Below are 26,058 nucleotides of genomic sequence, written 5' to 3' on the forward strand. Positions count from 1 at the left end.
CCAGCAGTCTGCCACGCGGTATGAATCCCTCAAGCACAGCCTTGTCTCAAGTCATTGCATGTGTGTTCTTCAGCTGCATGGCTGCTCACTGGTCACCGACCCCAGGGTCATCTCCTCTGCTTCCCCTTCCCAAACACGGGGTGTTCTCCCCCTTCTCTGGTGCTCTGCACCAGTCCTCTGCTTCGCCGGAGTCTGCAACCCCTTGTGGCTGCTGCCAATCATAGGCGCTGCCATCTTGAGTGCAGACTCCACAATTGCAGAATTTTTAAAATAAAACCACCATCAGCTGCATTAACAGTCGGACTAGGCAGTTGGACCCTGTAGGTGTGCTGTGACTCCACTCCAAAGAGCTGCCATTTTTTTTCTCCACTCAATCTACTGCAACGTCAATCCACTCCGATTTGGCTACCATCACAGTGAGTTCCATCTCTCTGGCCCTGCATTCTACCCAAGCAAAGACACCACTGTGTGACTCCGGTTCATTGACTACTACAATGCCTTCAGCTCCATGGTCCCAAACAAACTCATCTCAAAACTCCACGACATAGCGATCAGCACTCACCGCTGCAAATGGATCCTTGGCCTCCTGACCTATGACCTACAAACAGTGTCCTCACAACGACATAGTCCAGTGTGTTGATCCATGTCCTCAGCTCAGTTTTATCTGTGAGGCTACTTGTGTGAAGGTATTGCAGATAAACCCATGGTTTGCTCATGCTTCCCCCACTTGTCTCTGTTTTGCTCTGTCCACATATGTTTCCAACTCCCCACTCGTTGTGGTATCACTGTGCCCCAATCCCTGCCTCACCAAGTTAAATGCTCCCAAGATGCTCTTTGAAACCTCTGAATGTTCTGAGCCAAGATCTTTCTCTGCACTGCCTTTATCTCATTCTTAAGCAATGGGACAATCCCATCTCTTCTTCCATTGTGTCTCTTGTAAAAGAAATATTAGCGTAGCGGTTAATGCAACACTAATTCAGCGCCAGCGACCTGGGTTTGAATTCTTCACTGTCTGTAAGGAGTTTGTATGTTCTCCTTGTGTCTGCATGGGTTTCCTTCGGGTGCTCCAGTTTCCTCCCACCCTTCAAAACGTACTGGGTTGTAGGTCAACTGGGCCGAAAGGACATATTACTGTGTTACAAGTCTAAATAAATATCCATTTCCTTTTATTTGTGCCATGAATGCACCCATCCTGTTACATGTGCTGCATAGACTCAAGCAGACTCTTTAATTTTGCTTTTCCACTATTTTTCTCTTCCGTCTCCAACTGATGATCACCTGAGCCACTGGTTATCATTATCGTTTTTCACTTATCTGCACTCTGACCTTGGCCCTTTATCTCTCACCCTCCTGTGTCCATCCAAGACTATTTACAGTCCAAACACCAGTGGTTCACCCAGTTAAGGACCAAGAAGGGTGGGGTTAGGGGTAGGAGGGAGAGAACTAAACTGTGATGCCATGTCACTATCCAAGGGCAAACAATCCTCTGCCCCAAACTTACAGGCAACTGGGAAGTGATATGCCAAATGAAAAACACTGAGGGATGGAAAGCAGCAAGCATCTCTGGTGAATTTCTAAAATTTATCACAAGGTAACTTCAGTCATAAATTTCCAACTTCATCCCCAAATCTGGGAAGAGACCTCAAGCAAACTGGAATTTTGAACATCTTTAAGAAAGGAAATATATCAATCCGGGAGTCTTCCCTCTCATGTGGGAAAGTCGTTATCAAAGTCTTCCACAACTGCTGGTAGGCCGAGGACTGCCTCACACATTTCAGTGTGAATTCTGTCCAGAGAGGCATGATACACATGATCTTTGTTACAAGTTAAATCCAGGAGAAATGCAGGGATTAACACCAATCACCACACATGACTTTTTTTTAAACCTCACAAAAGCCTGACTTTTGCCAATCAAGACAGATTATCTTTCTACATTGAGATGGGTTCCTTTTGAGCGTAGACCAACAGATTATCTCCAACATCCATACAGTCAGAGTGCAGAATTACAATGAAAATAAAATCAATTAGAACCAAGGGCAGCAGGTACCTTGTTTTATTTGTGGCAGAATCTGCAATTCCCTCAATGAACTGGAATGGAAGCAGGGCATCTTTGACCCCGAGGAATTTTTGCAGAAGAAAGCAACTTGAGGCACAGCACTGGGGATTCAGATCTCACACTGTACATCGCTGAAGTGCAGTACCAGTGCAAAGATTAGTCTTTGCCCAGCAGCGAGGTACTGAGCAAGCAGAGATGCTGATCCACATATTCGTAAGTATTACTGAAGTCCAATTCTGCTACTATACAGAGGCAAAGTGCTGGGGTTTCAACTGTGTCAATATACAGTCATGGGGACACAACCATGGGGTAAAATACTGAAGCCAGGGTTATCACTAAACAACAGTGGTACAGTACAGGTACTACAAAGCGGATCTGTCATAGTACAACTGAGGCATGACACTGAAGCCACAACCATGTCCATTCACATTACATATAGCACTGGAGAATACAATACTGAGGTACAGAACCGGGATGATTCGTTCTTCACAGATGTCACCTCATCTTCTGTTTTTGTTACTGAGGTACATTCTTGGACACTGATATCACAAGATATAGGAGCAGAAGCGAGCTGATCCATCCTCCTACTCAACCCTATTCATCATAGGAAAATAAAATGGCGTGACAACACAAGATATAGGAACAGAAGCCAGCCCATTGGCCCATCAAGTCTGTTCCACCATTATGAACTGATCCATCCACCCACTCAGCCCCTGGCTTTCTCTCCATAACCCTTGATGTCCTGACTAATCAATACCTATCAATCTCCGTCTTAAATATACCAATCGACTTCGTTTCAACAGACTCATTACCCTCTGACTGAAGATTTTTTTTCCCGCATCTCTGTTTTAAATTTACACCCTTTTATCCTGAAGTTATGCAATTTTGTCACTGGCTCCCTACCATGGAAACAACCTTGCCACAACCGTGGGAGTGCAGATCTACAATAAAGCTCGGAAGTACAGTTTTGGACATTAGATCTGACAGCAGTGCTGAGACAATAATGGGCAAACATGTTCTTTGGTATACAACACAGAGATAGCACTGGGGACATGTTAGCCACTATATCATAAAGATACAACAGCAAGGGCAGATATCTAATAACAATACTGCTGGATAGATTTATCAATATATAACACAAAGGTACGAGTCTGGGCTTGGATTTCGCACCACAGAAATACAATATTTAGATTTGGTGTTAGACAGTGCTGTTCAACATGGCAAATACAGGTTTATTACTGCTTCACAAAGTCCATCCAGCATCAGGGAAACAGATATGCCACTCTACACAAAATACAGCAGCAGGAACACACTGGCCACTGGAGGTCTGAGGTGTATATCCATCATTGTTGAATACTGAAGTACCGACTTGGGGACACAGGTTTGTCACTACAGTCACCGCACTGAGACACAGACATGTCACTATTCAAGAAGTACACTACTTACACAAGTCGAGGGAAAGGTGGCAGATGGACTTGGGCACCACAATCCATGAGCGGTGCTGGTTAGACTTGTGTCTGGACAGCCTGACAGCAGTTATTAATGCCAGGTACAGATTGCTGAAATACAATTTCCTGCATCAACTATACCTTGCACCACAAAAATTACATAAATCGAAATCAGAAATTTCAGAAATGTGCTTTAGGTGTGTAGTGGAGATTGGAACCTTTATCTATTCAACCTGGCTGTGTACAAAGGTGAGATCCTTCTGGGAGGACCTGCGGACATTCTGAAAAAAATTACAAAGGTGGATTTTCTACAGAATCCAGAACTGTACCTTCTGGGAAATACTATGGACATGACTTTTAAACTGCAGGTACCAGTTTGTGAAGGTCGCCTTGTCGATAGTCAGGAAATATATAGTGGTCATGTGGAAGTCCGACTCCCAACTAAATATTACACGATGGAATATGGAAATGCAGAGTTGTATTCCCCTGGAGAAAATCACATATAATTTAAGGAGGAAATATGGCACATTTGTTAGGGTTTGTCAACCCTGCAATGCATTGGTACGGAGATATAATTCTACCCCTTCTGAATAAAAGAAATACTACAATCCATGCCAGTAGTGAAATGATCAAGATCAATAAAGTGGATCGTGGCGCAGATGAAGTGCCTTATCTTTTTTTTTATTTTAGCTTTCTTTGGGTTTTTCTTAAGTTCCCTTAAGAGTTTGTGACTTTACCGATATTTGGTTCTTTGTATTTGTTTAATTTATCTAATCTTTTCCTTGTTGTATTAGGGTATGGGAGGGAGGGGAGAGGGGCAGACTCTGTATGTTATATACTATTGTTGAAAGAGATTGGGTTGTTTGTTTGGATTCGTACGAGTCTTTGAAAATCAAAAATAAAATTTTCAAAAAAAGAAGTATACTACTGATAACCCAGATTAAACGTGACACAAACACTAAAGTATATTTCTGAATATGATACTGGGGCAGGGATTTTGCACTAAACAAAAGGGGCGTGGACATGTTTCTGTATAAGGGTGAGCATAATGCAACAGTGACAAACAAAACTGGGGACATAGATCTGTAACTGCACAACATTGAGGTCTAGTGTTGGGGCAGGGGAAACCAGATCTGACCCCCCATGTAACACTGCACATCTGACCAAACAAAACTGTGCAATCATACAGACCAGTGACACGTTTTTGTTGTTGAATCACACACAAGTTCAGGACAAGATTCTGAATTTGGGAGGAGGTGGGGGGTGCAGTGAGGCAGATATAATATGGATACTTTTAAACCAGGAAGATTATTCAAAAATGGATCTCATCTCCGGCCCATTAATTCTTACAGGTAGAATCTAGTGCATAACCTCTACCTGACTGCATCATTGATTGAATGGTTGTGAACTGAAGGAGTTAATTTACAAAAAAACAGCAATTCAGGAATACATTGCCAATGAATTAAACCAAAGTGTTCCACAGGAGATCAAGGGAAAAAGGATTAACTCTGAGCCCAGAAGGAAATATTAGCTAAGCAAAAGCTTTGGCAAAAAGATCCGTTTTAAAATGTGGAAAGATAATGAAGAGCAAGCCTGCGAGCCAAATTCTTGTCAGCTGGATACAAGGCCACTGACAGTGGGATGGCAGAGGGCATGGGATTTGATGAAAGGTATGGTTACTGCAGGACACTTGGACTCTTGCTCAAAGTTACTCTAATAGAGACATAGTGGACTAGCCTTTGGTTCCAACAACCAAATAGTTCATCAGGATGTCACATGGATAGTACGCACTTCTTCCTGGAGTGAGGGAAGGGGAGGAGAATTGGTAAGCAAGGGATGGGAAACTTTAGTGACCCTTCAAGCGTAGCAAATCTTTGCAACATCACCCCCAACAATAGAACCCTCATAACATGGCAGCAATTCTTACCATCTCTCTGGCCATTTCTACAGCTTCTTGCAGTCCATAGAGTCTCCCAGAGATCAGGTAGACCCCACTGGCCCAGAGCACACAGGACTCGTGGATCCACAGTTCATTGGGGTCTAGAGGTAGTTGAGGGAGCTGCAGCTCCACCTGTGGGCCAAGCTCACTTTTAAATCTCTGAGTCCGTAAGTCGACAGAAGTCTTTACACAGCAGTAGCACCGCCGGTGCCCTTTGCTGTTCCTGGGACTAGCCCAGGAAGGGGTGCAATCTTCGCTATAGTGTCGCCTTTTGAACCTGGAGTGCCCCAGGATAGTCCCAAACTCCTTGCCCTCGTCCCCTGATTGGCCAGTCTTTAGCAGATCAGGCATGCTCCTGTGCCTCACCACCCGGCTTTGCGCTGGCACCATCTTCTTTGGAGGTGGGTTCTTGGGCAAGGTACCAGCATACTGGTGGGGGTAGTAGGGTCCAAAGAGGTCTCCCAGGTCCCGGTGATTGGCACATTTACCACACAGGCAGCAGACCAGGATGCCATGGGTGGAGGAGTCGGTGACCAGCGGGCCCTGTACCATGTGCGAGGACGTCGGTAAGGCCTTGCCGGCACAACTGGGAGGTGGAGCAGAGGAGATTGGGCCCTGCTGGCCCTTCACCCCTTTCTGGGCCCGGTTTTGATCATCTTGGGTGTTGATTATTGTGCAGAGGGCAGCTTCGCGTTTACGCTCCAAGAGCACGTAGGGAGAGAAACCCTTATCCTGGAAATCGCCCCGCCTCCTGCGAATGCCCCTAGCAGAGTGTTTCAGCTTGATTTCTGGCTCCTGGGGCAGTTCCAAGGGGCCCTCGAGCATCTTGCGGCGCCGTCTCGGATGGGAGGTTGGCTTCTTTCTCTCAGGCCTCATCTTCACTTTGCTTTTCACCTCCTCCACCTCCTCTTGGGTCTGTGGTGGCCCTTGGCACTCCTGCCGGTGGCGCTTCTGCTTGTTGATGCTCCCCAGAGGCCTCCCTCGCTTCTTGCCAGATGGGAAGTAGCCCTTCAGGGCCACTGCCTCTGCCTTGGGGGTGACGCCAGCAGGGCTCTCCCCGGCATGAAGCGCCAGGGCACAGGACAGAGGGCGAGAGGGGCCACACGGCTTGGAGTCGGGATGGTGGGGAACCCGAGCAGACGGCGAGGAGCCACCGCAGATCTGGGAGCAGTTGGCATGCCCCACCTCGCGGGGACCTCCAGCGCTGCGAGCTTGCACGTCTGTTCCTTCTTTGGGATCTCCGTCCACCTTGTACCCTGACTGCACCATCGCTGCGCCAGCTCTCTCCCAACCGGCCTCTTTGACGGACAGGATATCTTCCAGGGTCAAACTGTCAGAGGCCCCATCAAGCATGCCAGCTGGGGGAAACTTTCTCCCGTTGGGCGACGTGATTTTTTGGACAATGGCCTCCAGTTTCAAGCCACGCCCCTTTCGAGGGGGTAGAGTTTTCGTTTTCCCGGGACTGGTGAGGGAAGCGGCTGGAGACAGGCTCCCACCAGTGCTGTCCTTCTCGTCATTCATCTGATGGGATTCATCACTGAGTTCGGGCTTCGGAACGGGGACCTGGCCAGCACAGCACTGGGAATTGTTCAGGTTGTGAGGGAGCATCAAGTCCTTGGCCTTTGGCTCTTGGCAAAACCTTTTGGCTGGAATAGGTGATATAAAAGACCTTATCCTCCTCCTCGACAAAATAGATGACTGCACAGAGGAATCCTCTTGACCTGCTGCATTGTTTTGCTTTTTAGGTGAATGCTTGCCCAGGGTCATCGATTGTTCGGCCAGGTGTGGGCTCTGGGCCTCGTGAATTGGAGGTGAAAACATCTGGAGAGATGGATGACCACCAGGTTCTAGCTGCACAGCAGAGAGCCTTGGCTCCTTCTGAATCCCACTCTTGCAGATCTCTGCAGGAAGATTTTTCACATCAGTTGTGTTTGCCCAATCACTTGCCCCTTCTGAATTCCGCATGTGCTTCTGTGAATGAATTGGGTACCTCATTGTGGCTTCTGTCTCCAAACCCAAGGAGCAGGCACTGATTTGCTTGCTTAACAGGGAGGAGAGCGTATCGGTGTTTGCAGAACCAGGATACATGGCAACCTTGTCCAATGATGCTAGTAGGTGGTCACGTGATTGACTAAAGTGCCCAGCTCTGACAGCTTCTGGCATACCTTCCTGCTTGACAAGTGACATTCGTGTCAGGAAAGCGCTGCCAGCCGCCCGTGATGAGGGTCTTCTCCTCATTCCACCTCTCCCTGCTCCCCTCCCAAAAGGTCGCCTTGCCCTGGTGGAGCGGTTGTTCAAGGCTTGATGGGGAAAATTACTCATGGTTCCCATGGGCAACGGAGCAGAAATCATCGTGGATCCCCTGACCAACTCGGAGGGGTCATACTTCCAGTGGGGTGAGAGCGTCCGGGGATCTCTGTCAGCGTACTGTCCAGTGTTCCTCTGCTGGCCAAGGCCTTGGCCCATCTCACCTTTTATCCGCGTTTCTGTCATCCCGGGGATGCCCGTCTGGATCACCGATTGCCCAGATTTGCAAAACTTGTCTCCCTTTGTGCCGCGTACAAACTCTTGATCGCGAGCCTGTCCACAGGTCAGAGGCGTGGAGCTCCGGCCGAAAGGCCTCGATGGGGAAACATCGCAGATGACCGATTTCCTCTCCGACGTCCCACTTTCGATGTGGGGCTCCAGGTCGGGCCTGCCTTGCTCTGCCCCGAAGCCAGGGCCCAGTGCTCTCCCATCCCCCCAAATAGAGGATGAAGCCGTGGAATTGCCAAGCCCGTCCTTCCGGGTCAACTCGATCATTTGCAGCACCGGATAGGCAGGCTGCAACGAGGGGTCCATGAATCCCGAATATTGCAGGTCGGGGACATAACTGGGGTGAAGCTTTCTCCCTGGGTAGTTGGCTTGCAATGCTTCTTGGAGCAGGCTGTGGCTCTTTTCAGCCTTACTTGGGATTACTTTCCTGTCTCCGAGAGGGAACTGGCTGGTCTCCAGCTGGCCATAAGGGACAGCTGGGTACTGCATTTGGTGGTACCCACCTTCGCTTCGGGGCACGTCCCGAAAGCCATATGCCAAGCAGCTGGGGGACTTGGAGGAGTCCAACCTTGCAGCCATTGGGTCACTGGTCACCGTGTGCCCAAGGCCATTGCCATTTTGGGCGGCTGACCTGGAGGCGATGCCACGACTGTTGCCGGGTTGCTGACCGCGCCCAGGTGTCCTCTCGCCACTGACGGGAAAAGCGACCTGCCTGATCTGTTCCTCCTCATGCCCAGAAACGCCCATTATATCTTCTCGACTGACCATCGACTCCCGGGACACGATGACGCCCACTGGTTTTTCACCTTGCCGGGGGCCTTGTTCCGCCAGCGTCGCCATGGCACCGCCAGGTTTGGTCTCCTGACACATCTGAACCATCAGCTCTTCCTTCGACAGCGGCCGCCTGGTGCCGTCACCGTGGGAACCAGCTGGTGAGCAGGCGGCATTAACGGCCTCAGGGCGGCGGGATTTGAAAGCCTGCTCCGAGCAGCCGCTCTGGCCACTGAGCTGCCTCACCCGCTCCGCAGGGTCCTCCGATGAGCTGGAACAGCCACCGTCCAGGGATTCAGTCTGAGGCGATTTCAGCTGCTCCTCCGGGCCCAGCGGTTCACCCGGGGCCCCAGCTCTCCTGGCAGAGCGGCGGGCTTGCCGCCGGTGCATGGCCAGTGAGTCGGAAATCAGCAGGTGCTGCACTGTGTTGGGGATGTTGGCCACCTGCGAGCTCAGGGCTGTCAGGCTACTCAGGCCCAGGTCAGAGGCTTGCTTCTCAGCCCCAGCCTCCAAGCCAAAGCCCTCATAGGCCCCGGGCTGAGAGCCGGGACTCTGCATCAGGCCTGCTGGGGTGGGACTGGGCTGAGGGATTTGTTGCAGGATTCGGCCCCTCACCCCCATGCCCATGGATCCTGGGCCGCACTGAAGACCATCGGTGGTGACCAGGAGAGGGGACGGGGTGGAGCTACACGAAGGGGACTGGGCCATAGGGGTGGCCGGAGAAGGGTTGGAACCGGGACTGAAGTTCTGATGGAATGGCATGGGTGATTTGGCAGGAATGTCGGCTGAACAGTAGGAAGCAAACTGCTGATTGAGCAAGGCAATCTTGGCAGGAGTGGAGTACTGCAAGCCTCGGTGGGTATGCTGCTGGCCCACCATTGGTTTTGCCTGCTCGAAACAGGGCTTGGCTACAGGAGGTTGGTAGGTGTAACCCGCTTGGGATCCATAACCAGGGGCGACAGTAGCACTGACTGGGTAGCCATCGCACTGGCCACTGGCATGGTAGCCATCAAAACCCTGCCCAGGCGGCTGGCTGTAGCCCTCAGGGGACAGGTAGGAGGAGGAGGAAGAGGAGGTCGAGGTGGTGGTCGTTGTGGTAGAGGTGGAGGAAGTGGGCTGGAAGTGCTGGGTGTTATAGGGGGCTGTGCGGTGCTGGTATTTGGCCAGTAGGGCTGAGCTGGACTGGTGGACGAGCTGAGAAAGGTGAGCTGCTGATGAGGGGGGAGGCTGGGCCAGACCCTGGCTGGCCGGGGTTGCTTGGAAGGGCTGGTGCCGGAGCTGCTGCTGAGCAGAGCCCGGAGAGAACTGACTGGTGTATGTGTCTTGCTCGAAGTGGCCATAAGCCGGCATGGAGGCGTGGGGTGGCCGCCACTGGCCCTCGCTCAGGTATTGCACGGAGTAGCCTCCTGCCTGCTGAGGTCCGTACCCACTCTGCAGGCCCCCGGCCAGCCTCCGGTGAGTCTGAACACTGGACAGCTCTTTCCCCCTTGGGTAATAGTAGTCGGTGGGCTCCCTGCGGAAGGGCAGGTACAGCTGCTGGTCACAGCCCTCGCTGACTGGCCGGTTACCGTAGCCGCTGAACATCTGACCCTGGTGGTGCTGGCCATAGTCGCCCAGACGGGAGGTCTCCTGAGCCTCCTGGTGCAGCAGCCTCTGGTTGCCATGGTAACTGCTCTGCTCCCGGTAGGACTGCATGCTGCGGTGCTGAACAGTTCGTACCCCAGCAGGTTCTGCAGAAACCAGACAGAGATGAGATCATTACAGGAATGAGCACTGCCAATAACCAAAATACGCAGAGACAGAGCAAGAATTACTTCCCTGGAGCAGGGATAACCACAGCTGAGCAGCAACAGTGGGCAGAAAAAAATGTTGATCGTTTATAGCCCACTGAATCATAATTATGATACAGGATCTAAAGAAGTGAACTAATACAGTAAATATAGCAAGAGTAATACAGTAATTAAGGGAGACTTTCACCCACATATAGACTGGGAAAAAAATCAAATTATTACTAATGATAGTCCAAGATAAATTCATGAATTGTACAAGAGAGAGATTTGAAAGTTGAAGAAGGAAACTTGCTATTTTAAATGTAGTTCTGAATAGTAAGGAAGGAGGGCTTGTTATTAGTCTTTGTAAAGTGGCCCTGAGCAAAGTGTGACCATAATATCAGAGAAACAAAGGGAAAACAAGAGTAGATAATCTGTGGAGAGAAACAGAGTACCCACTAAAACCAAGGCAGCAATCCTTATCCAAACGGTCAGCTGAGTAACTTCAGAATTGCTCAACTTACAAAAAAAAAAAATTTTTTAAATTAAAAACCAAGGCGTTCCAGCGCCAGAGTCCTGGTTCAAATCCGGCGCAGTCTGTAAGGAGTTGGTACATTTCCCTGTGTCTGCGTGTATTTCCTCTGGGGGCTTTGGTTTCCTCCCACCATTCAAAATGTACCGGGGCTGCAGGTTAATTGGGTGCATTTGGGCGGCACAGGCTCATGAGTCAAAAGGGCCTGTCACCCAGCTGATTGTCTAAATTCAAAATTTAAATTTAAAATGCTACTCAGCAAACTCTGTTTCCCTCTCCACAGGTATTGCCTGATCTGTCGAGTATCCCCAGCAATATCTCCTGATTGCAGCTTTCGGCGCCTGCAGTTAAATATTTTATTTTAAAGTGTTGAGACTAAGTTGGAAGAGGAAACTGAGAAAGTACATTAATGAGCTTGACTATGGACAGACAATGGTGGGATTAAAAGAAATAATACGTACTTGCTTGAGGCACAGAGACAACAGGAAAAGTGAGTGAGACACGGATTAAAGAAGAAATTAAAATGATTAAATCTAAGGAGAAGATTTATGAAGTTGCCAGTGGGTGGCACATCAGAGGTGCTGCCTCACATCTCCACTGACCAATGCTCAATCATGACCACTGATTCTGCCTATGTGGAATTTGCATGTTCTTCCTGTGACCACATGGGTTTCCCCTGGTGCTTCAATTTCCTCCCACATTCCAAAGGCTTGCAGAATGCTACATTAATTGGCAACTGTAACTTGCCCTGGAGAGCAGTGGGTGGTAAAATCTGGGGGAATTGATGGGAATATGCAGGGTTAGTCCAACATGGTGGTTGGCACGGACTTAGTGGGTTGGAGAGCTTGTTACTTGAGCCATGCGACACCACAGCTTTGGGCAGCATGGTTAGTGTAGCGGTTACCGCAATGCTGTTACAGCGCCAGTGACAAGGCCTTGAATCCGACACTGCAAGGAGTTTGTACGTTCTCCCTGAGCCTGCATGTGTTTCCTCCAGTTTTCTCCCACCTTTCAAAAACGTTTTAAGGCTAATTGGGGAATAGGGCACGTGGGCGGAAAGGGCCTGATACTGTGCAGTATATCTAAATTAAAAAATTTAAGAGGCGAGCCCAGGACTGGAACTCTCTGGCATGCCCTCACTCGATTTTCCCTTGTTAATTTCTTGTACCTTCTTTGCTGAATTACAAATCCCTGCCATTCCTCAAGCTTTGGAAGTAGCCACAAATTTTGCTTCTCAGATTTGCTTTCTCTTGATCAACAATTGGACCACTGTTGTGCCTTCGGGCATTAAAGTGTATGTTTGTTATAGGTATTATTTTCTTTCCAATATCAGCAAAATAGGCTGCTCCCCTAATTAGTTTTTCAATTTACAATCTAGAAATTACCGTATTTGACGTCATAGAAGACCACTTTCTCCCCACAAAAATATCTCCCCAGGTCTTGTATGCGAAGTTGAAATGAACATGATCCATACGTTGCAGTTCTGCCATGCATGTACAGGTGAAATTGATTCGGTTTTTATAGCAAGCAAAGACTAGGGGTCTTGTGTTGTTGGTCAGAGCAGACAGGTGAGATTCATTAATATGGGGCATATGGCCGTGGCTCAGCTTCTCCCTACCAGCCACATTGGGGGGTGGTGAGCTGTTGCACGGAGAATCGGCCTCCCGTTCGCCGGCGGACCCTGAGCGCAGTGGGTACTGGGCGCTGAACTTTGGCGAGGAAAAGCAGCTGTCTGACTCGCGTCTGGTGGCAGGTGAGCCGGCCACTACGCCAGGTGGTGTGCGTTGTCCAGTGGCGTGGACGGCACTGCGGCTTTGGCAGAGGAGATAAGGAGCTGCGGGAGACCAAAGGTGTGTGGTCGCTGCGAGCGTGCAGAGGGAGTATGGTGTTTGCAGTTGGGAGAGGCTCCATGTGCACCAGTGGCCCTCCAGCTCTGAGGAAACCCATCTAATTCCAGACCCATCGCCATTCACTTAACCCGGTGAAAAAAATTCTTAATATTCCCTACTGAAATGGGGGAGTGGAAAGGTCTTATATGCTGTCAAATATGTATATATTCCAGGAATTCGCAACTTTCATTTAACGTACATTAAAGTCCCCAATAATTACTGCCTTAACTGGAGTAGGCATCGAGAAGGTATTCCTTTTTACATTGTGCTCTACAACACAACTACTAAACACATCCAACTAAATCAATACAATAATCTACTAAGCCAAGTTCATTTCTGATCACCTTTTACATGTAGCAGCCTTCCTAAGTACTGAGATCCTAGGAATGTTTGGTTCCCAGCTTTTGAACAGAATTAATAGGAACAGGAGTAGATTAACCGGATGATAAAACATGCAATAAGATCATGACTGAACTTGTCTTGCCTTTTAAGGACACTCCTGCTCTTTTCCCATACTCCCGGGCTCCTTTGCAGACCATGTATCTGTCAATCTCTACTTTGAATATATTCACTGACTTTGACCCATAGGTCTCTGAAGTTGAGAATTCCACAGAATCACAAACCTCCATAGCTATCTCTTCTATCTCATCTATCTCTTCACTGGTATCCATCCATTTCCTATTACCTGTTTGCCTGTGCTCCTCCCTCTCCTCCTTATTTCCTCCTCTCCTCCCCCTTATTCCCTCCTCTCCTCCTACCTATTTTTCTCATGGGAGTAAAACACGAAAGCCTGCCAACACCATAATTGCAGTAAAAACACAACGCAGGAGAAACTAAGCTGGTGAAACAGTGTACTTTATGTAGCAAAGATAAAGATACATCACCAACATTCCGGGCTTGAGCCTTCAAGGTATGAAAAAATGTGGACAGGTGCCCAAATATAATGGTGGGGAAGGGGTGGGCTGGGAAGCAAGGGGGAGCAGGAATGGCTCTGTGAATGGAGAGGGAAGGGAGTGGAGAGCTGGAAGAAGACAAAGAGAAAGAGAAGGAAAGGAAGAAGGGGAGTAGGTTAACAGAAGCTGGAGAAATCAGTTGATGCCATCCAGATGGAGAGTGTCCAGACACTGTTGCTCCTCCAATTTACAGCTAGTCTTGGTGGGACAATACACAAGGCCATGGAGAGACATGACAGCATGGGATTGGGATGCAGATTTTAAATGGTTGGCCTCTGGGAGATCCAACACGGATGTTGACACAGTGAAGGGGCTCAGCGTAGCAATCTCCATGTCTGCGTCTGGCCTCTCTGATGTAGAGAAGGCCACAGCGGAAGCACCAGATAGAGTATTTAACTCCCGTGGATATTTTATTACTGATGAAGAGCTCAGGCCCAAACTGTTGCTTGTCTTTTACTTCCTATGGATGCTGTGTGATCTGCTCCGTTTCTCCAGCATGTTTGTGCACTCCATCTCTCATCCTAAGCTCCAATAATGATAGACCAATCCTTTTAACTGATGATTGAGGCAACATGGTTGGACCTGAGTTTGAATCCCCGTGCTGTCTGTATGGAGTTTGTACATTCTCTCCATATCTGCGTGGGTTTTCTCCAGTTTCCTCCCACCCTTCAAAAACGTACCAGAGTATAGCTTAATGGGGTGTAATTTGGGCAGAATGGACTCGTAGGGCTGAATTGGTCTGTTACCGTGCTGCATGTCTCATTTAAAGTTGAGGAATCAACCCATCAAAATATCTCCACAATGCCTCCAATGTAGGTCTTATCTTCCTTAAATAAATCTGAGCTTTGCCTCTGTAGCGCCGATGTGCATCAAATCTTTCCTGTTTTTAAACTCCATATCACTTGCAACAAAGGCCAACATTCCATTAACCTTCCTGGCCAATTCCTCATGCACTAGGGCCCCAGACCCCTTTGGAATCACCCTGCAGTTCCTGTAATAGCAATTACATCATAACTAATTCATTCACCATTACAGATGCACCAGGCCTTTAGATAGAGCTCCTTTAAATCTGCCCTCTTACATTTTTCCATGCTGCTTTTATTTTTGTTTTCCTTGACTATTCATTTTGCTTTCTTTATTTCAAACTTCCACTTGTGGCTCTCACACTGACCCCACTCTCCTCTTAGGTTCCAGGCTCTGTGCCAAGCAAGCCTGCTAAGAGTGGGCAAGATATGGAAGATGGAGTACAATGTGGAAAAATGTGAGGTTACCCAATTTATAATTTAGACATAGGTCCTTCTGGCCCACGAGCCTGTGCCACCCAATTAACTTACAACCCCCAGTACTTTTTTTGAAGAGTGGAAGAAAACCAGAGCACCTGGAGGAAACCCACACAGATACTGAGAGAACGTACAAACTCCTTACAGACAGTGGCGGATTAGAACCTGGGCTATTGGTGCTGTAACAGCCCACTGTGCTAACTATGGCACCCCAATATAATAGCAAAAATACTGAGATATTGGGAAACAAGTCCTCCTGTACACATGTGTAGCATATAATTAGGAACATTCGTTTTTGCCGGTAGAGGATTTGTATGCAAGTGTAAAGGTGCCTAACTGCAGTCATGCAGGACCATGGTTAAATCACAGCTGGTGTACTGTGTACAATGTTGGTCTTCCTTAGCAAAAAAGGATAACTTGCTACAGTGCAGCCATTCTTAACCTCTTTTTTGGCTATGGCCCCCTTAAGACTCTGCTCAAAGTTTATGGGCTCCTTCCCTGTGACGCAGTCAAGTTAAAATTGAAATTTTTAAAAAATTTAGACATGCAGCACGGTAACAGACTCTCTCGGCCCATGAGCCCGTGCCGCCCAATTATACCCAATTGATCTACAACACTGGTACATTTTGAAGTGTGGGAGGAAACTGGGGCTCCTGGAGGAAACCCACTCAGTCACGGGGAGACCGTGCAAACTCCTCACAGATAGCTCCAGATTTGAACCCCAGCCCCTGTGACAGCATTGCACTAACCCTGTTGCATTTAGTTGTTTTCTTCCCTACTTCTCTCCTACCGACCTCATAAAAAACATTTTATGATTTCAGTGCATGCCCCCCCTTCCCACTTAAATGTGCTGTGGCCCCCTAGGTTTATCATATGAGAGATTAGAGAATAGAGGCCTAACCTAGTCATTTCGGAACAAACAGCGACTTCATTAAAGTGAACAAATTTCTCAGCATTGATTCAGGGAGGATTGCTTTGGAATCTAAAACAGGGACTCTCAGTACTAAAATCTGGTAAGCCCCCGTGGACAGGAACCATAATGCAGGGAAATGTCCTCACTTTGTCTACCGAATCTTTGGGTTCTTCTATTCCACTGGTTCTCAACTTAAGGCCCCACCCCAGATTATTCCACCTATAACAAACACATAGACCACTAGTTGAAGGAGTGGGTGGGGAGGAAGTGGGGGGCAGGGCAGAGGGAATGGTGAGCTCAAGCCCTTTCCCAGATCACCAATGGGATTTTTGGTGGGAAAATTTGAGAATTTTAATTTTGTCATCAAATTTCGAACCTTGCTATCCAAGGACTGTATTGATTGCATTCCAAACATAGATCTTCAGATACTAAAGACATCAAGGGATTCAGAGTTAAACAAGAAAGCCTGCAGATGCTTGTGAATTATACAAATGTGCAGAAGGAACTCAGCAGGTCACGCGGCATCCATAGAAAATAAAGGGCAACCAACGATTCGGGCCTGGGCCCTTCAACAGGTAGAAGCAAAAACAGGCAGGTTCCTGTATAAAAAGGTTGGGGGAGCCCATCTTATCAAAGAATATGGAAATGGATCATGAAAATGGAGTTAAAATAGAAATCCACCAATGGCTTTGAATGGCAGATGATGTTTTCCTGGTTCCAGTGCTCATGGCTATGACTCCCAAAGCAGATCAAGACAAGGCAGGGCAGGAGAAAACAGCAAAAGGGGAGAGGGCGTTAACAAGAGATGATGGGAAAGGGTAGTTGGGTTGATGGGAAGGGGGGGAGGGGGTGGCGACTGGCAAGCGAGTCAGATTGATGAAGCAAGCGGGTAGAACAGGGAGAATTAAATGTGAAGTATGGCTGCAGACAGGTTATGCTTTTTGTTTAAAAAAAATTATGTAGATATCTCAAGATACCAGGAAAAATAATCAGAAGACACAAGGTCAAATCTCACCTCAACAGATGTGGAATCTAAATTCAGGAGCTTAAACAAATCTAGTATTACAAGTAAGCATTAATAATAATGACCAACATAAAGGCTCATCTCGTTCCAAGATGTTCCAAATAGGAAACCCATGGACAGTGCGAGACCTGCTGAGTTCCTCCAGCATTTGTGTCTGCAAACTTTTGTGCTTCACTCCAAGTAGGAGACCTGTCCATTTGCAGCATCAGGTTTATTGCTCTCTGAAATGCAACTCACTTTCGAGGCAAGGGCAGTACTTTTTGCCTAGCCAACATCCCACCCTAACTGTGAATGAAGAGGGAGAAATCTTGCATCGGGTGTGCTGTACTTAATAGTCAATGCACCAGTTAATTCAGCACAAGGGTTAATAATCAACTGCAGAGGTTGAATTAATTTATTGAATACTGAGAAATTTTTTAAAAAATCACATTATGAGATTTAGCTCCATCAACAAAGAACCAAATGAAATACAAAATCTGTAGCTGCTGGTACCTTGATCAAACAACAAGAAGTGAGAGGAACATTCATGTGGAAGGAATGGTCAATGTTTTGGGTCGAGATCCTTTTTATTGCCCAGCAATTTTACAAAAGTAGGTTCACGTTTTCAAAATAAAATTGAGGTTAAGGATAGAAAAGAATCAAAAATAGGGTTAGCGCAACGCCGTTACAGCGCCAGGAACTAAGGTCGAATCCAGCGCCATCTGTAAGGAGTTTTGACGTTCTCCATGTCTGCGTGGGTTTCCTCTGGTTTTCTCCCACCTTCAAAACAAAGCAAATTGGGTGTAATTGCGTGGCACGAGCTTGGCCAAAAGGGCCTGTTAACACGCTGTATGTCTAAATGTGAGAATGAAGGATGATTCTTAGCTCTGAAACAATTCTTTCATGATCCTGTATAGCACAAACAGCAAAGGACCACTGATAAAGGGAATAGAACAATCTCTGAGAAGCATAAAAGCTGATACAGATGTGAAGAAAGAAAAAGATCAGCAAAAACTAATTTCTAATGATTTGTTCACAAGCACCAACAGATTTCAATCCTTTGCCACTTAAATACCATCGTTTCCTTTTCTTTCTGAACAAAATGGATGACCCCACAGTTTTCGATATTAGACACCATCTGCCACTTCTTTATCAGGGAGGAAAATATGTAGAAAAGCAGAGCATTTAAATAGTAAGAAGTGTTCAGATGGGCCTGGGTGCCCTTGTAAATAAACAGACACTTCAAGCAATTTGGAAGGCAGTCTAGGAAGGTCAGCAGTGGTTAAATCTTCTTAGAATAAAGGATAAGAGTAAAGACAACTTAATGCAATTAGCTGAAGCTTTAGCACAAGCTTTAGCACTGTGTTCAGGTCTGATCTTCCATATCAGGGATAAGAGCAGAACAAAGTTTCACTAGATTGATTCCTAAAATGGCCAGTTTGTTGGAAGACTGGACCTATATTCTGGAAAGAATATCATTTTTCATTAAGATATATCAATTTTTTTTAAAAAATTGAGGATAGATGCAAGAATAACATTTCTCTAAGCAAGAGTGTCTTGCATGTCCTCAAAATAAAGGAATGACCATTCACAAGATATAGGAGCAGAAGTAGACCAATCGGCACATTGGGTCTGCCCCACCATTTTATCATGAGCTCATCCAGCCTCCCACTCTGGCCTTCACCCCGGAACCCTTGATTCCCTGACTAATCAAATACCTGTCAATCCCTGCCTTAAATACACCCAACGACCTCGCTTCCACAGCCGCCCGTGGCAATAAGTTCCACAGACTCACGGCCCTTTGGCTAAAGAAATTTTTACGCATCTCTGCTTTAAATTGCTGTCCTTTATTTCTGAAGTTGTGCCCTCTGTCCTTCATGACAAGATATTTGGAAGCGTCTACACTGTGGAGCTACTGTCCGCTGATGACGGCTCACACAGAAGGGCAGCTACAGAGGTTGATCAAAAACTTCGCCGAGGCCTGCCAGGAGTTAAGGCTGATAATCAGCATCAAAAAGACCAATGTGAAGGGGCAAGATGTTGCTACCCCACCAAGAATCTGCATTGGAGGTGAAGCACTTGACGTCACTGACAGCTTCACATAGCTGGGCTCCACAAGCACATCACTAAGGTTGCCACTGTGATGTGCAAACTAAGCAAAAAAGTGTGAAGCAACACCTCACAGTGAACACTAGCTCAAGGTGCATCAGGTGTGTGTCCTCAGCACACACCTGTTTTATGGCACCGAATCATGGACAACATATGCCAGGCAGGAGAACCAGCTTGAGAGCTTCCATCACCGATGACTTCGACGTATTCTAGGACATATCCTAGCAGGGCAGGCTCACCAACACCAAGGTTTATGGATAAAGCAGGTTCTCTCAGCATGCACCTCCTGCTGTGCCAGAGGTGACTTCAGTGGCTTAGTCATGTACACCGTATGGAGGATGGTCGCATCCCAAAAGCCCTGCTGTATGGTTGTCTGGCTGAAGGATCTCGAACCTTCAGCCAGCCACAGCTACGGTTCAAAGATGTCTGCAAGCATGATCTGAAAGTCGCTCACATCGATGAGCTGAAATGGGAGCCCCTTGCTGATGACCATGGCACTGGAAAAGTGCTGTCAGAAAGAGTGTGGTGAGGAAAAGCAGACATGCCAGCTTGAGGACAAGAGGACACGGAGGAAGCATAGACAACAGAGCCAGGCAACCACAACCCATCGTTTATCTGCAGCAAGTGTGGCAGAGAATGTCATGCCAGAGTGGACCTTATGAGCTATTCTATATGCTGCTCTAAAACCAACTGACTATCCATGGCACTACCATCATCTTCTAAGACTAAAGCACCGTGGAGTCTCAGTCGTTAGACAGAGATTGGTAGATTTATGGATAATAAGTGAAACTAGGGATTAGTGTTAGAAGCAAAATTTGTACTGTGGTACCATGATTTTAATGAACAGTGGAGCAGATGCAAATCTTATTTCGTACATCCTTATTTCTACCTGATCTGACAAATTAGGGTTGAAATGGTCGCTGTCAAAGAAAGTAATGACCTGATGATACAATGAATGTCAATTTTATTTACTGTACATATGCTGAAATGGTGAATCAGGAAACAGGAGCTCGCCATGATAGGATCTCCTGAATCTAAGCATGAATGAGGCAGAGAGGAGGCCGTCAATCCAGCTAATGTTGCCCCCCCCCCCCCCCACCCAACCACATTCAAAGTCCAAGCTCAAATATAGCGGCTTCCAGGTAAAGGTGGGGTTGGTGGCAAAAGGGAATGGATAGAGGAGAGGCATGTGAGCCCTGCAGATTTTGCTCTGACAGTGTCAAAGTTTAAAAAAAAGTGCACGGCAGAGTCCTTAAACGAGTCTCTGATTGAGTTTGTTGTTGAGGAGTCTGATAGTGGAGGGGGAGCAGCTGTTCCTGAACCTGGTGGTCCAGTCTTGTGGCCCCTATATCTCTTTCCTGATGGTAGCAGCGAGAACAGTGTGTGTGCTGGGTGCCAGTGCTAAGATACTGCCTCACAGCTGGGATTTTTATATTCAATTTGAATTTTTTTTCCATAAGCCTGTGAGATCCCTCTTGGCCCATATCTTGCCCGTGCCAGCTCTGTGAAAGAGCGAAGCAAACGGTCCCACTATTAGAGTTTGAGAGTTCTACACCATGGACACAGGTCCTCATGGCCACCTTGACCGTGCAGAATGAAGTGCCCTCCTGCTTTAGTCCCTCTTGACTGCATTAGGCCCAGACCCTCCAATCCCCTCCCATCTAGTAGATTGTGTTTCTTAATCTGCCTTTCAAGTAGCATGCTTCTGAGCACAACTTCTACTTCAAATTTCATTTTCAGGTTTTATTATCAAATACCTTCACTTGGTTTCCATGGTTACTGGCTCACCTATTAATTGAACCATCATTTCCCCAAACACTTTATCAATATCCTTTACTACAAGGAAAATAAAGCCACATCTCCATGTAATAGTATTCCCAGCTCACCGTCATTCAGATATCCAGCATCTGCTTTTTGCAATTAATGAGGACAGATGAAATTTCCTCTTGAGACCACTGTATGACGATATCACCTCTGCCCGCACTCCCATCTCCCATGCCTTTCTGTGCTGCTCTGTGAACTATGGGTTATATTTTATTTCCTTTCTTAAGAAGCCGTTTAACCCTTTCGACTCCGTGTCCTAGTTTTAAGGGACTATCAACATGCGCATATACTCTGTGTCCCTGTTTTCCAAAACTGGTTTTATTCCCAACCACCAGCTGGTTCTTACTGGTGTTTGCACTGTAGATTTCCCATGGACCCAGTCCGGAGTATATATAATGAAAGGTTAAAAATGGCTGAAGTTCAAAGGATTGAAAAGGAAGCCTTACACCAAAATTCTGCAGAGGCTGGAAAGCTGACACAAAACAATAGAAAAGGTTGGAAATACTCCACAGGTAAGGTAGCATCAACTGAAGAGAAAAATACAGTTAAGGTTTCAGGTTCATCAACTTCAGGTTTATTGCCATCTAATTGTACACCTACTAAACAGCGTATCTTTGGACCATAGTGCGCGCGTGCACACATACCCCCAGGGTACACCCTACACGCAAATAACATAGAAAAAGGCCACTGATCTGGAACATTAATTCGACTTCTCCTTCTCTAAATGCTGCTGAAATGTTAATTTGTTTCCCCCCTCCCTCCACAAGTGCTCTATGACCTGATATTCCCACAGTTCATTTTGGTTTTCACTGCCAAGTGTACTGACACCTCGAAAAACTCGTCTATCCCTCTCAGGACCGAGTTCACAGAGAGGCCACCTCACCCTCCCAGGAGCCTTTGGTTTAAGTATTGCTTGTGAGGAACCGGTACCCACCATTCAACTCCATTACTTCACTCTTGTATCTTCAGGCTTTGCCATGAGCTGCCCATTGTAGTCTGACTGATGGTCCGGAACCTTCACCAGCTCTTCCTAGGAACGGTGGTCAGCACATCTGGGAATGTTCTGGAGCTGTAGAGGTGAACAAAGATCAATCCCCCCCCAAAAAAAAACCTATGCAGGCTGCAAGCAGAACAAATTATCACCAGGTAGAACGTGAGTCTCTGCTCACTTTATCAGGATGCACCTGCACCATATTCCTGAGGAAGCCCCAAAATCCAAGTCACTCTTTACCTCCCGTGAATACTGATGAGTTTCCTGTACCCCAGTAACTGGAGAATACCTGAACCACTCACCCAAATAGGTACTCCGTCTCCGTCCCTCTCCATTCTATCAGCACTCTCTTTTATTCCTTGTTAAAAAAAAAACCGAAGGTACTAGAAACCCCAAATAAAATGGAAAATTCCTGAAAATATTGAGCAGATGGGGCAGCACAGTTAACAGTATCAGTTTAGTGCAAGGCTGTTACTGCGCCAGCGTATGGGACCAGTATACGAATCTCGCACCACCTGTAAGGAATTTGTACATTCAAAAATGTATTGGAGGCTAAATAGGACATGACAGCACAGTACAGGCCTTCGGCCCTTGATGTTGTGCCAACCTACGTATATATTCCTACCATAAAGATGCAAAACCCTTCCTACCTTGTAACACTCTATTTTTCTTTCATCCATGTGCCTTAAACACCCCTAATGTTTCACCCTCCATCACCACCACTCCTAGCAAAGGCATTCTAGGTTCCCACAACTCTGAGTAAAAAATTTCTTTTTTTATTTTTATTGGTTTTATCAAGTATTGGTAATAAAGTATTAACAAATTTCGTATAGCAATACAAATAATACTGAGACTTAGGTTACATTAAAAAAAAATCAAAAGAAAAGCACTAATTATCTAATTCAATCCCCTCCCTTCAGAGGCTACTAACACAAAGAGTTGTTAGTAATTTTAAAAAGGTAAATAATGGGTTCAAAAGCCTAAAACTCGTTAATCTAAAGAACCTCAAAAGAAACAAAGTAAAGATTCATTTCAGTAGTGAAGCATCTAATTTTTTCCAAAGTCAAACATGCCATCGTATCGGACAATTGTTGAGTGTGAGTGGGAGGGACGGCATCTTTCCATCTCATTAATATGGCCCTTCTTGTGATAAGGGAGGCGGTGGCAACTACATGGGATTGTGAAGCAGTCAGAATTAAACCAGATGGCCCACTTATTCCAAAGAGGGCAATAAAAGGCTTGGAGTCAAATTAGTTTTAAGAACTAAAGACAAGGTATGAAATACCCTTTCCCAAAAATTGGAATGAGGATATAGCCAAAACGCATGGTACAGTGAACCTTCTTCAGTTATACATTTATCATGTTTAGAGAGAGATTAGAATAGAATTTAGCCAAATGAATTTTGGAATAGTGGGCCCAGTGTACGACCTTAAATTATAATGAGTGTCCAGGACAAAGAGAGGATGAATGCACTCGTTTCAGAATAGAATTCCATTTAGTTTCAGAAAACAGCTGTGGAAAATTTTGTTCCCATCGCTTTTTAAAATTCTGTCCAAGGAACTATCCTTAGAATTTAGAAGTAATTCATAAAGGCCAGATACCACCCCTTTATAATTAGGTTGAAAATTATAAATCATCCCTATCATATTAGGTTCTAGGTCTTTGGGGAGCCTCAAAATTAAAGAATTTTTAAAATTCCTAACCTGTAAATGGCAAAAAAAAATGTTCAGGTATTGTAAATTTGGTGGCACAAAATTTACGCAGTGCATTGTTCAGTAAAAAATCTAAAAAAAAAATTGGATAGCTAAATTCAACCAATGATGTGCAAAATATTTACCCCTGATATCTCCCCTAAACTTTCCTCCTTTCACTTTTGTACAGATGTCCTCTGGTGTTTGCTATTCCTGCCCTGGGAAAGAGAAGCTGGCTGTCTACCTTATCATTGCCTCTTATAGATATCTATTTATTTAAATTTAAAAATTAAATTTTCTTTTAGATCAGATCGTTTCTGTAGAAGAGAAAACTAAGATGACAGGTTTTCAGTGGAATGGGGAAACAACAGATCAGCAAAACAAGATGCAGAGAAACAGGGACAGTGGGCAGAAATGGGTGAAGAGAGGAAAAAATAAAAGGAAATGTCCATGACAAGAGGAGAAGCGAGATTAACAGATGGTGATGCAAAGCCAAATGATCCAGTAATTGGACAATGAAATGAACAAACAAATGAGGGAAGTTATAACTGGAAGCAGCAGATACATTTTCTGAATTTCCTAAATTTAAATCAGAGTTTAGAAACTGTCTAACTCTCCTTTTACTGACATCGACTGTTCTCCGATCCTAATCGTAGACTTGTGCCTCTGTAGGAATGTGTCCCTTGTGGGTTGCCAGTCTTTAGGAAAGAAGGTCTGAGAGACTGGAGAGTAGAATGAAGTCAGGGATGGGGAACTTTAGTTAGGTGGATAGACTGGAAAAGCTGAGGTTGCTTTTCCTGGAACAGAAGAGACTGAACGAGAAACAGACAGATGTACTGAAAACCACCAAAGGTCTACTTAGTACTTTTACCAAAAGTCTACTTAGTACTTTTAATTTACAGCATGGTAACAGACCCTTTCGGCCCACAAGCACATGCCACCCAATTAACCTACAACCCTGTACATTTTTGAATGGTGGGAGCAAACCAGAACACCCAGAACGTACAAAATCCTTTCAGATGGTGTGGAATTTGAACCCTGGTCCTGATCACTGGCGCTGTAATAGCGCCTGCGCTAACCGTGGTGTGCTTTTTGTAGATGCTAGATATCTGAATGACGAAAACAGAGAAACTGGTTAGAGGGCAAGAAGACATAGAATGGCAAAATGAAAAATGACGAGGTCCTGAATGCACCACTAGGGTGATGGCAGAGGCAGCTTCAGTCATGTGATGAATGAGGAACTGGAAGAAATACTTGGCAAGGGAAAATATTGGGAGCAATGGGACCGGCTGGGCTGTCTTGCCGAAAGCTGGCAATAGGCATGCTTTACTGACCAGCCTCCTTCACACTGGAACCTCACTGCAATGTTACCCTTCTCACAGGTGCTGCCTCTCTCAAATATTTCTACCATTTCCCAATTTTTCTAAATATCGTATTCCACTCTTGCAGGCTTGCAACCAAAATAATCCATGCTACGGCCTCAACCATTCAGTACGGTGCCAAACTCACAATGCACTGTGTAAAAAAATTTTCTCTTCAATTTCCAGCTGGATTTATTAACCATTTTACATTAATACTCTAGTTTTGAGCTCCACACAACTTATCTTGATTTATGCAGAGACCACCGTAACAATGTCTCTGCAATAAAGTGCTCTAGATATTTATTGAAACCCTGATTTAGTGTGACCTCACATTTTTCACGATGAGATTTTATAGACCCCAATAATCATGATATAACAGGGTTTCACTGTACAGACAGATATACAGAGAGAGATGGGGAGAGTGAGCAAGCTAGGAAGGGAGAGAGAGAGAGATAGGGAGAGAGAGAGAGATAGGGAGAGAGAGAGAGATAGGGAGAGAGAGAGATAGGGGGAGAGAGAGATAGGGGGAGAGAGAGATAGGGAGAGAGAGAGATAGGGAGAGAGATATAGGGAGAGAGAGAGAGAGATAGGGAGAGAGAGAGAGATAGGGAGAGAGAGAGAGAGATAGGGAGAGAGAGAGAGATAGGGAGAGAGAGAGAGATAGGGAGAGAGAGAGAGATAGGGAGAGAGAGAGAGATAGGGAGAGAGAGAGAGAGAGAGATAGGGAGAGAGAGAGAGATAGGGAGAGAGAGAGAGATAGGGAGAGAGAGAGATAGGGGGAGAGAGAGATAGGGAGAGAGAGATAGGGAGAGAGATATAGGGAGAGAGAGAGAGATAGGGAGAGAGAGAGAGATAGGGAGAGAGAGAGATAGGGGGAGAGAGAGATAGGGAGAGAGAGATAGGGAGAGAGAGAGATAGGGAGAGAGAGATAGGGAGAGAGAGAGATAGGGAGAGAGAGAGATAGGGAGAGAGAGAGAGATAGGGAGAGAGAGAG

The 26,058-nt window shown here is 46.3% G+C and overlaps 1 protein-coding gene across 3 annotated transcripts in view; it reads right to left on the bottom strand.

The window, feature by feature from the left end:
- The window catches only part of tcf20 (transcription factor 20), an 81,394-nt gene that overhangs the window by 17,145 nt on the left and 38,191 nt on the right, over positions 1 to 26,058 (bottom strand). For 2 of the 3 annotated variants that reach the window (XM_069909774.1, XM_069909775.1), the window contains exons 2-3: positions 21,956 to 22,090; positions 5,432 to 10,479 (exon numbers count right to left, since the gene is read on the bottom strand). In XM_069909774.1, the coding sequence (XP_069765875.1) occupies positions 5,432 to 10,479; positions 21,956 to 21,968 (5,061 nt within the window). In that variant the 5' untranslated portion in view covers positions 21,969 to 22,090. The remainder of the gene's footprint in view (positions 1 to 5,431; positions 10,480 to 21,955; positions 22,091 to 26,058) is intronic. The other variant, XM_069909776.1, reaches the window with a different exon arrangement.

The sequence above is a fragment of the Narcine bancroftii genome, chromosome 13 (assembly GCF_036971445.1).
Source record: "Narcine bancroftii isolate sNarBan1 chromosome 13, sNarBan1.hap1, whole genome shotgun sequence".
Lineage (NCBI taxonomy): Eukaryota > Metazoa > Chordata > Chondrichthyes > Torpediniformes > Narcinidae > Narcine > Narcine bancroftii.